General features: G+C 42.7%; 1 protein-coding gene across 1 annotated transcript in view; it reads left to right on the top strand.

The window, feature by feature from the left end:
* Window positions 1-12520, top strand: part of CALCR (calcitonin receptor) — a 128837-nt gene that overhangs the window by 91209 nt on the left and 25108 nt on the right. The window contains exons 7-9 of the mRNA XM_006025900.3: window positions 1877-1937; window positions 2029-2095; window positions 5502-5720. Of these exons, the coding sequence (XP_006025962.1) occupies window positions 1877-1937; window positions 2029-2095; window positions 5502-5720 (347 nt within the window). The remainder of the gene's footprint in view (window positions 1-1876; window positions 1938-2028; window positions 2096-5501; window positions 5721-12520) is intronic.

Below are 12520 nucleotides of genomic sequence, written 5' to 3'. Positions count from 1 at the left end.
CAGCCTCAGGGCTTCAGGGGGCTCATGTAGAACCCCCCATGCAGCGCGGGGCAGTGGAGATTGCTCCCCCACTGGGCAGCAACTGGTGAGCCCAGGTTTTTGTTTTTGATTTTTTTTTTTAAAGGGCTGGGAGCTAGGGCAGGCAGGACTACTATGTGGGGGCTGGGGGAGCTGGTGGGGTTCAGAGGCCCATGGCAGAGCCCCCCACATGACATGGGGCAGTGGGGGGGGCAGCGGGGATTGCCCTCCTGCCAGACAGGAGCCAATGAGTCGGAGCTTTTTTTTTTCCCCCAAACATCCAGGAGCTGGGGCAGGTGGGGCAGCCATTGAGAGTGGGTGGGGGATGGGGCCTATGTGATTCAGAGATTCAGCAGCAGCCAAATCTCTGAATCAGATTCAGCTGAATTGATTTGGGACAGTGATTAGAATCACTAAATCAAATCACTTGTCCCCCAAATCAGCCAAATCTGAAGCGCATACTAGCTGCTTCGCACAGGCCTAGTACGTAGAGGCCTGAGAAGTAAGACTTATGAGGAAAGGTGGAAAAGGCTAGGGTTATTTAGTCTGAAGACAAAACTGATTGGGGATTTGGTAATAGTCTTCAAATTCCTGAAGAGCCATCATAGGATGGAGATGGGCTTTTTCTCAGTCCATAGGAGGCAGGACTAGGAGCAATGGCTTCAAACTGCAGCAGAGGAAATTTAAATTGGATATTTTGGAAAAACTCTCTGACAAAAAAGGTGGTCAAGCATTGAAACAAACTACCTAGAGAAGCTGTGGAATCTCCATCTTTGATAATTTTCAAGAGCAGGTTAGACAAACACTTGGCTGAGATGGTTCAGTCAGGGATGATCCTGCCCTGAGCACAGGACTGGACTACATGACCTTGTGAGATTCCTTCCAGCCCTACTTTCCTATGATCCTATGAACGGGGGGGGGGGGGGGGGGGAAGGAAGAAGGCAAAGCAAAGCAAAGCAACATGGCAACTCAGCCACCAAACTGAGTGCTAGAGTGGGATAGAAAATGTTGTTCAGGTCCAAGGTATGCAAGTAGAGGGTCACAATTCTCAAGAAGCCCCATATGATTAGAAGGCTCCTACCTTGCTCCTTCAATCACTTCTGTTTCTCCTCACCAAAGGAAAGATTGCAGCATGGCTGGTTACCACACCTTCAGCACACTACAGATTGTGCTTCTGGTTTCCTTTGGAAGGATTTTCACAAAAAATGCCCTCTGCAGTGTCTGTAAGAGTGGTATTCTCCCTTCATATTGCAAAAGACATGAGCCCTTACCTGAGGTCATGTGAGGATATAAAAAGTCTCATGATTTATATCATATCCTCCATACTGATGATATACACATATGGATTAGGGCCATCTGAATGAATTGTGGCTGGAAATCTGCAGCATTAGCCAAAAGAAGATACGCCCAAACTCCTGGCTTCACACATTTCCCAGTGCCTTTGGCTCTGTAAAAGGTAGCCTGGTTTGTTGTACTTTTGTTTGTGCACCATGACCTGCCATGCAGGATAAGTTACTGCTGCCCTCTTTAGCTTTAATTTACATGATTTTGTCATCCCTGGTCACTCAAGGGATATAGAAATTCAGACTCCTTGTCTCCTCCCCGTCCTGGCTGGTCACACCCCTTTCCCCTGAATGACTCATAGAACACCTGACAGCAGCTTTGCAATACTATCTAGAAGCTATTCCCCTCTCTATTGCAAGGCCATATGACCCTAAATCAGATGGAATTGTAATGTTTTTCTTCAACTTAGAATATTTACTTACACGTGGTTTAAAAAGAAGAAAGGTTATTTTAGTGTCCTATGAAATGCCTGCCAAAAAATGCAAAATCTGACTTACACCTTTAATCATTTTAGGGTTTCCTTTAGTACCAGCATCCATTCATGCTGTTGCCAGAGCCAAGTACTTTAATGACAAGTGAGTATTCTGTCTATTTTTAAAGGAATTCAGCATGCTTTATATAAAGTCTAACCATTTATTTTGAATTTATGGTATATTTTTCTTCCAGCTGCTGGATGAGTGTTGACACTCACTTGCTCTATATTGTCCATGGTCCTGTAATGGCAGCTTTATTGGTAAGAATATTATTGATTATAATGTTGATTCAGTAACCCTTCCTGGAAAAGCTGCTAAATGGCACTGAACAGATATTTCTGTATTTTAAGTATCTTGGCCAAAACTTTCAAAAACAGTTAGAGATTTTCCATGCCTCAACTTCTGATTGCCCTACTTGAGACACATTAAAAGGGGGTTGATTTGGAAAATAGGTTCTTAGTCCCTTCAAAAAAAATCAAGCCTCTTCTCATGATGGTTACCCCTTCAGAATATCGCAAGTCACTGGCTGCTTTTAAAAATCACAGCCATCGTTCTCTTCTCTTATTTGTAACAAACATACTGCATTCTGTATCACTTAAATGAAATATCTGTCTCAGGCTAGATGAGGCAGAGTGAACTGAGAAACAATCTGTAATTTAGCATTGTGGTTTTGTAGCTCTCTGTGCTAAAATGGTAGGGAGCTAAATTGGGAAGAGACTGGGGAAAGAAATAAGAATCCGAGTTGAATAAAACAGAATAGAAATAGTTGAGAAGAAAGCAAATAAGCAAAAAAGAAAGATGTCCCAAATATATAATTTCTGCTATACTGTGGAACCATCCCTTCAATGATTATATTCCAATACTGTCAGTTTGAGCTGAGTGAATGCACCAGAAGGTGAGAAACAGAACCATTAATACCACAGTCCTGTCACTAGCTATGCCCATATTAGTACAGAGACCTTGACCTCCTGAAAAGTTAAAGAAGCCTTTTTCAAAACCACATATCAGTCCCGTCTCTACCAGTCATCTACCAATCACAAATCCTCAGTGAGCATGCCTTCCTCAGACTCACTCTCAGTGGGCACAGCTACACTAGATGCTTAATGCACAGTAGATTAATTCTACTGCACATTAGCATGTCACGGCAAAAACCATGCTAAAGCACTAATGTGCAGTAGAATTAGTCTATGCGTATTAAGCACTGGCTTAAGCACAAAAAGACCGTGCGCCATTGCTACTGCACATTAGAACCAGGTACTGCATATTTATGTAGTACCTCATATTAGAGGTACTAAACTTAATGCACAATAGCAACGATACATTAATGCACATGTAGATGTACCCAGCATCAGTTATCTAAAACAGCCTAACATTTCTCTGATGTCATAATTCCAAGCTCTAGGAAAGGCCATATAAGACTCCCCCTCACCCTTCCCCATTGTTACTGAACTCCAAAACTACATATTCCAGTTGCCCTAATAAAAAGATCTACTATATTTATAGAGACATACATCTCTCCTTAAAATGGGGCATTACAGTTACTGGGTTGCAACACTGCCATTTGCAATGTGACTTCTTCATGAAAACTCCATTTTTGCAAAACATATCAGATATCAGTTCCTTGCTGATCAGAACTAGATCTAGCAGCATACCCCAGAAGACCTACCTTGGCTCAGAAGACCCAAGTATTTTACAGCTGTAGAGGTTTTATTCACTTTTCACAGTTGCCTCAAGGAATTTTTAAAGTGGAGATTAAGTGATGATGGGGAGAGGGGGGGGGGGGGGGGGGGGAAACATTACAGTTAATTACAAGTGAGGCCACACAAATCATTCTTCATTATTCTTTTTTCAAGCACAGCACAAATACAAAGCTTTTGAGACATTTCTCAGTAGCTACAATAGTATGAAATGGTTTCCTGCTGCTTATGAGTCATGTGGTATGGTGCTAGAAAGTCCAGACATGCTCTTTCATATTCTTATAGATTGATGTCATTTAAACATATCTCAGAACAATACAGTCATTTCAGTTTTTAAAAAAAACCTTGGAAAAAGGGTAGTATGGCACATGTATAAAACTCTGCACTAGTAAGCACATGATAAAGAATAGGAGCGGGCAAAATACGGCCCATGGGACAGCCCCAGAAAGGAAGCTAAGCATCTACAACTGGGGCCACTTTGAGCTCAACAATCGAAGTGGTAAGTTCTCCTATACCCTAGCTACCTTCTTAAGTGCATCCCTAATAGTACTATATACTTCAGTGAGATTTCTCCATTCTCAAAATTTAGCATGCATTTAGTGTTTTCCCAGATTGGGGCCAAAGTCCTCAGTACTCTATAGGCCTCAGATCTTATTGCCTAAAGAGAGTTGTAAGAGACAGTTCCTTAGCTGATATAGATGTTAGGGCTGTGCGAAGCTTCAGGTGATGATTTGATTTGGAGGAGATTCGGCTCAATTCAGTGGCCAAATCTCTGAATCCGAATCGAATCAGAGGACCAATTAAAAGGTCCAGATCTGTTCAAAGCTCTTCAAATCTTCGTAAAAAGATGTGGAGAGCTTTGATGATTCGGGCAGTCCCCACCCGCTGCAGCAGGGAGCTGGAGCTGGACTCAGAGCTGGTAAGTAGGGGGTGGGGGAAGGGAGGCTGGGGGAGAGGGGACCATGGGGGGGGGGACCCCTACCAGGCCCCATCCCCTGCCTGCTCTCCCAGCCCCACCATAGCTGCCCCGCCTGCCCCAGTTGCCAGTGCTTTAAAAAAAAGCCCCCACTTAATGGGTCCTGCCAGGCAGGGGAGCAATCCCTGCTGCCCCCCAGTATCCCACACTGCATGGTGGGGCTCTGCCACAAATCCCCTGGCTCCCCCTCACTCCTGCAGCCCCCACATGGCTGCCCCGCCAACCCCAGCTCTGGCCCTTTAAGAAGAAAAAAAAAAAAAACCCCAAAAAAACCCTAAGACTCATTGCTCCTACAGTGGCCTCAGGGCTTTGGGGGACTCATGCAGAGCCCCCCCATGCAGTGCAGGGCAGTGGGGATTGCTCCCAGCTGGCAGAAGCGGTGAGTGCAGGGGTTTTGCCTCAGTTTTTTTTTTCTTAAAGGGCCGGAGCTGGGGTGGGCAGGGCAACCATGGTGGGGCTGGGGGAGCAGCGGGAGAGTTGGGGAGGCTCATGCAGAGCCCCCGCATGCAGCATGGGGCAGTGGGGATCACCCTCCCCCGCCCAGCAGCACCTGGTAAGTCGGGGCTTTTTTTTGCCAAGTGCGGGAGCTGGGGTGGGTGGGGCAGCCATTGCCCGGACTGGGAGAGCAGGCAGGGGATGGGCCTGAGTGATTCGGCAGCATCTGAATCTCCAAATCAGATTCAGCCAAATCAATTTAGGACAGTGATTCAAATCACCAAATCGAATCACTGTCCCCCAAATCGTCTGAATCCGAATCTGAAGCGTATACTAGCCGCTTCGCACAGGCCTAATAAATGCACACCAGCTGCACATGTAGCTCCCAGTGCTTTAAGGAACCCAGGGTTACATAATGTGGTCTTCATAGCAATCCTGATGAGCTACCCTGAGTGCAACCCTGAGCTAGGACGAGGCCAGGAAACTGTGGTTTGCTGAGGGGAGGAGGAGGGGGGCCATTAATATGAATTTTTACTGATGAAGTTTTTGTTCTTGCAGGTCAATTTTTTCTTTTTGCTTAACATTGTGCGAGTTCTAGTGACAAAGCTAAGAGATACACATCGGGCTGAGTCCAACATGTACATGAAAGCCGTCAGAGCCACTTTAATCCTGGTGCCGTTGTTGGGAATTCAATTTGTTATTATTCCCTGGCGACCAGAAAACAGACTTGCTGGAGAAATATATGATTACATCATGCATATATTAATGCATTACCAGGTATGTTTCATAACATCTTGTTATGCTTAGGAGATGCATTTACTGGGAAGCTAATTTAGTGGAGAATTCTGCTGCCAAATACTTTGTCTCTAAAAGGGAGCCTGACTCTTTGGTTTTGTTTCCTCCAGCACTTTCACATGATTGTATTATCTCCCTCTGCTGTTCTAGTGTTAATGTATAAACTGCCACCTCCAAGATGAGGAAAGCAGGAAAAATGCTGCAGAAATTAGAGAATAGTGATGCTTCTGAAATGAGATCACAGAAGGCTTCATACATTATTCAGAGCCCTGCTAATACAGATATGTTCAGATAGCCTATCTGAAAGAGCTACAGTGGGGGTGATATTAAAATTAACTCTATGTGGAAATGATTATGAAAGGAAAGAGATGTATGTAGGAGAAAAGGTCAAGAACATTAAGGCTAAATCATAAAATTGTTAAATCATCATTTAGATGGTTTTAATTAAAAAGCTGCTCTAACATTTTGATTTTATGAGTATTTTGAAAATACACTATCAATAGTTCAAATGCACTGCTTTGTACAATAATATACAATGGAAAAAATGGACAAAACAAGCCAGCTAAGTGGTATCTCTGTAGAAAGGGCTGGCTAAACAGTGATTAAGACACAGTAAAGGTAAAAAAGAAGTGCCATGAAACATGACTATAACATATTATTATTATTAATAGTAAATAATAGTCTAAGGAAAAGAAGTTCCATCCCTATGAGCTGCCCCAGCCAACTTGTATGAGCGTCTGTGCTAGGCTTCTGGGCCAGCTGCTACCATTGGTTCAGTTCCATGAAGACCAACAGTGGCAGGGATGCTGTAAAAGGAAAAAGGATCCAAATAGCCACCAGCCTTCTAGTGTAACCTATTCCAGTGGTTCTCAACCTTTTCAGTGGACTCAAGGTACCCTTTGATAGATTCGAGGCACCCATCAGAAAATACCAGCTTTTCACTTGTTGTTTTTTTTTGTTTGTTTGTTTTTTTACTATAAAAAAAATAGAGCAATTTTTCTGTTGCAAAGAATTCGGAAAAACCAAAGCAGATCAGAACGCTTTTAATACTGAGGATTTCTATTTGAAATCTCTGGGTTTATCTTATGAATCATGTTTGTTCACCTAACAGTGCTAACGCTGCAGCACCCTTGAAATGACCTCAGGGCACCCCAGGGTGCTGTGGCATCTTGACTGATAATCACTGTTCTATTCTAACCTGTCCAGGGGGTCTCTACCATGTGGTAGCTAGAACTCTGTGGATATGTGTACACTGCCACATGGGCTAGTCTTAGGCCATTTTCAAGGCCCACACATGCCAATCTTTTACACACTGGGGACTCCAATTCACCCACCCTACTCTTCAGCACCAGCTGGGGAACCCCAAAAGTGACCTCCCTCTGCTGCCCCCCCTCCCATTCTAAAAACAGCCAGCACTGGCAGAGAGCCCTAGCCATTGCAATGGGAAAGGCTCCAAGCTGGCAGCTAGATTCCCCTCCCTGCTGGAACCAAGAGTGAACTTCTGTTTGGTCTGGGGTAATGTTGTAACTCAGAACTCTCTGCAGAAATCATTCTGAGTTACAGCTCTCATTATAAATCAGAAAATGTAAGCCTCCACCAGGGGTAAGTGAAAGTAATGCTTCACGTGCTCCACAATGAGCACACTGGGCTCCTTCACCACTGCTACTCAGCTACTTACCAGTATTGTCAAGGAAAGATCTTTTTTTCTGCCATTCTGCCTTTCAAAAAACAAGTTATGCATTATATTATAAGGCACATTGTTTGAAAGAGAATATGGTGCTGAGTCCCTATTATCATGTGAGGTTTGTTACTCCAGACAGGACAAAAATCTCTTTCACAGCTATGGAGTGAACCTAGGGGAAAAAAAAAAAAAAAAAAAATGATAAAAACAAAGATTCTGGAAAAAATGGCTTCTTAGTGGCTTTGGTTCTCCTAATATGAATCTGTGGTTTGTGCCCTATGTCCAGAATGACCCCAAGGAATCTCTGAAACTGGATATTGATTACTCCCCCTCACAATTACTAATACAAATCCCGAGCTCAAAATGTATTTGAAATGAAGGTAATATCAGACAGAAGAGATACTTCACCTCTTAAGTGGAGGAACTAATGCACAGCAGCTCTCTCAAAAGTAGAGACTTAACATGGATTGATGAACACCCAGCTCTCCAATTAAACACAGAGAGCTAATAAAGTACATGTCATGAAGTAAACATTTCCTATCCAGAACAGAAAGTTAAGTGTGGATTTTCCCTAGAGAACATGACTTTCAAGATTCTGTAAAATGATTACGAAAGGTATAGCTTTCCCTTGAACCAGCACTTTGCAGTGTTCATCAGGGTCCCTTAGAGCATGAAGAAACCCTTCCAGAGTGTCATGCAGAGAGGCACTGATATGTATAGGTGAGTGGGGTGCATCCAGGAAAGGAATGAAGTAGCAGCCATTTGTACCAGGTTGTTGAAATTAAATTCTTCCCTCCCATGCTTGCACAGAAGTGATGTAGATCCCCACTGCATACCCTGCCTGAGACCCAACCACAGATTTTTGTGCCTTTGCTTCAGCAAAATTCTTCAGCATATATGCTTATGGTAGGCATCCAAAAGAGCCCAATGAAGTCAGTAGTAATATTCACATGTTTAAAACACTTACGTACCAAAATATCTTGCTGAATAGGGAGCCCTGGGAGTCTGAGATTGCCTTTATGAAAGAATTAAACAGTCATTCAAAATCGCAGCCCCGTTTTCATAAGTGTATAAACCACTTTCCCCTACGAAAAGGAACACAAATGATTTTTGCTCACCTATCAAACAATACTAACCCTACATCCCCCAGTAGCTTGTGAACAGTGGGATCAGAATTTAAACAGTTGCCTGCCACAGTTTGAAGGTGTGGCCTCCTTTTCATGAAGGCTACTCTGTTTTCTTATGAACAGATTTGAGAGCTATATTTTTTTACACTGCTCTGAGCTTGTAAATTTGAACTCATGCAGACAAGCAGAGTAATTGCTTTATGCAGAGCAAAATTAACCATTTAAAAAATGTCATGCTCATTTGATCCCTTTACAGCATATGCATTCGTACACCTCTGCATTTAAAAGGGGCATAAATATTGCCAACATTTGGTGCCAAAGCAGACAGAAATTTTCCTTCTGCCATGGAAATTCAGGGGCCTGGGGCCACTCCTGACAAAATAAATGTTTCCTTTATTTCTTGTTCACTTATACTTTGGTTTGTATTTATTTTCAACTTTCTTGCCATTTTTTTAGCCAATGAAAATCAGTTTTTGCAACTGGCTAACTCTTGAGTGCTATTTTTGTATGTAGTATTTGTGTATAAAAAGGGTAAAATTGGGGGCTCCAGCAGTGACAGTGAGAAGCAGCAAAGAGAGGGGGAGCACTCAACATCAGCCATTTCTCAGCAGGGGACCTGCCATCTTCCCTCCTTTTCCTGAAAACCTCCTTCAGCTTAGGCAGTAGCAAATACTTTTTTGCTGAGCAGCTTCTAGCATAAGTGAACTATCTGTCATCAAAGTATTTAACTTGGGACATCATACTGTTATGGGCATCACAGAGTTGATATGGAACTGGATGATTTACCTCAGTTTAATTTTCCATGGACCTCAGTTTCATTCTGAAAAACTAAGTGAAATAAGGACCATTTTTCTGACCCCATTCTATATTAAAAAGTGAGCATGTGCATCTCAATGGCAGATTATATTTCCTATTAATTTCTGCTGTCTGCTCTGGAGGACCAGGTAACCTAGGTGCATACCAGGTTTTTTTTTTTGGCTTACACACAAATCAACAGAATTGTTAACTGAATTCCTATTTTACAGACATCTCTGCAGTCTTCATAACCTTCAAACTATAGTGACAATTATGCCTATATATTCTCAGTGAGGGCATTAGGTCTGCACATGTGAAACCAAGCAGATGATGTGAAGACACTGGAGATGTCCACTTATTACTAAGAGATCGAAGATGTAGAAACTTTACCACTCAGAGAAGTTTGGCTGTTGAACCCCAGCTGAGTTTGTAAGACTTGGAATTAGAAAACATTTTGGATCTAAGTCAAATGAACAAATTTTATAGGGAGAGACAATCACTATAAAACTCCATAGTGCTGCTTTTGTAAATTCACTTTTCAGAACAGAACTCTGCTTTAAGACACTGAGGGCATGTCTACATATGCACCCAAATGCACTGTTGTTATTGCGCAGTTATTTAGTACTTTCTTAGCTTTCGCAAGTACTAAATGACTGTACAGCAAATGCCATTACTGCAATCCTGGTGGCGCACGGGTCATTTCCAACCCTACTGTGCAGTATCATCGGCATCACTGTTTGTGCCCACCAACACTGTCTCCATAGTTCATTGTAACGGCAACATAGTGTCTTGTGTAGACACACCAAGACTTCTATAGTGAACAAAAAACCCCAAACTGAATAGTTGTTAAGCTAAGAATTTCCTTAGATCAATAATGGTTCCTGAAGGTTAAGTAAATCTAGCCATGAGTTCAGGAATATATCTATATCTATATATCTCTATCAGATTTATATATTTTATGGCTAGCAAATGTATAATCCCTTGAGCATGAGTCAGCAGATGTGTCACAGGCCAGCTGGGCACTGTGAGTGTATCAATTTAGTTGCAGGCTGACTGAGTACTGCAACTGTATCAGCCACTGGCCTGTTTGGTTCAGGACTGAGGAGGTAAAGTTGGGAGTGAAACAATGACAAGTTTCACTTACAACAGTAAAAATGAATTTTACTTATAACAGCAAAAGATATAGTTTAGACGTATAACAGTTAATAAAAAGGTTAAGCTAATAAACAGACAACATAACAATAAAAGTTAAAAATTGGCAGTGATAATAAAAACAGACAGACAATTTAACAAAGAGTTCCCACTTGGTTAGCAACTTATCGATAGTCCCTCAGTGTTAGGTAAACGTCAAGTTGATTCAGCGAAGTCAGGCGTCCCCGATCCACGCTGTTGGAGGAAATACCGGCGAAGTTCCCTCAGTCAGGATCTGGTCCTCACTCACACTGGGAGTAAGGGATCCGGGGGCATGGAACAGCAATGATCATTCTGTTCCGTCCTTCCTGCTGGTCACTTAATGTGCATGTTCTTTTATATCCTGTTTTATGCTAATCTGTTGGCTTTAGAGCCACTCACAATCTTACCCTATAGGTGTTACCCTATGGGGTTAAAAAAGGTGTTAGAAATCATTATAATAGGTTACTGCCCAAGCTTGGGTTTACCCAATAAGCAAATCACACATCATCACTTTGGGGTCTGAGATTAGCATATTTCCTGCCCAAGTTTATCCTACTTGAATTTTTTTAAGATATGTTAATTATACCTTGTGGTTAGGTTTGTTAATCTTTTTGACCTTTAAGCAAAAATTTATTAAATCACCTAAGTCTGCAGTTTTTTAGTAATTTTTTAGTTCTGCTTTTTAAAACTTATGCCAGTCTCTTGGTTGACATAAACAGTTATATATAGCGTTACAGGTTATACTTCAGACAGGCTGGAAACATCTACAGAAAGCAGTTTCATAATGTGCCTTTATCAAATACTCTCAAAAAGCAGATTTCTTTTTTGCTAGAATTTGCTCGTTAACCCTTTTGGTTCTGGCCATCACACAGATGCTGATGATTCACCTTGTTGTCACAAACTTTCATTGGTAATACAGAGAATTTCAGAAGCAATATTTAAAGGTTTTAACCCTAAAATAACTTCAGTTCTGACCTGTGTGATGAACCTCCAAATCACTGTTACTCTAATAGTGATAGATAAAATACGACAGGAGAGTTTAATTACTTCCCACAGTAGATAGAATAGACAGAGATGGTTTTGTGATCTAGGATGAATGACAGCAGCTTCAAAAATGGGCCTTGTTACACAGTGAATTTAGGTGGCTTCTGGAGCTCTTAACCCCGGGATTAGGTGCACATTAACACCTTTCAGGTGGCTTAAAGCACTTGTTATTCACTTTAAAGTTACACCACTCCAGGGCAGAATTATCTCTAATCCACCTAATTTTGCTCCTGTTCCATTAAGGTGTGGCCATTCCAGACAGCTATTCCACCCAAGTTGACGTTCTCCAGCATCCCAGAATGCAGTGATGCCTCCTGAGTCGGGGCAAGCAGGAACACCAGGGCACAGCAGGACCATAGATTCATAGATGTTAGGGTCGGAAGGGACCTCAATAGATCATCGAGTCCGACCCCCTGCATAGGCAGGAAAAAGTGCTGGGTCTAGATGACCCCAGCTAGATGGTTATCTAACCTCCTCTTGAAGACCCCCAGGGTAGGGGAGAGCACGACCCCCCTTGGAAGCCGGTTCCAGACTTTGGCCACTCTAACCGTGAAGAAGTTCCTCCTAATGTCCAATCTAGATCTGCTGTCTGCTAGCTTGTGGCCATTATTTCTTGTAACCCCCAGGGGTGCCTTGGTGAATAAATACTCACCAATTCCCTTCTGTGCCCCCGTGATGAACTTATAGGCAGCCACAAGGTTGCCTCTCAACCTTCTCTTGCGGAGGCTGAAAAGGTCCAGTTTCTCTAGTCTCTCCTCATAGGGCTTGGTCTGCAGGCCCTTAACCATATGAGTGGCCTTTCTCTGGACCCTCTCCAGGTTATCTGCATCCCTCTTGAATTGCGGTGCCCAGAATTGCACGCAGTACTCCAACTGCGGTCTGACCAGCACCCGATAGAGGGGAAGTATCACTTCCTTGGACCTATTCGTCATGCATCTGCTGATGCACGATAAAGTGCCATT

Source organism: Alligator sinensis, unplaced genomic scaffold (assembly GCF_000455745.1).
Source record: "Alligator sinensis unplaced genomic scaffold, ASM45574v1 scaffold436_1, whole genome shotgun sequence".
Taxonomy (NCBI): domain Eukaryota; kingdom Metazoa; phylum Chordata; order Crocodylia; family Alligatoridae; genus Alligator; species Alligator sinensis.
Note: the sequence above shows the minus strand (reverse complement) of the source record. Positions and strands in the feature narration are given on the sequence as shown.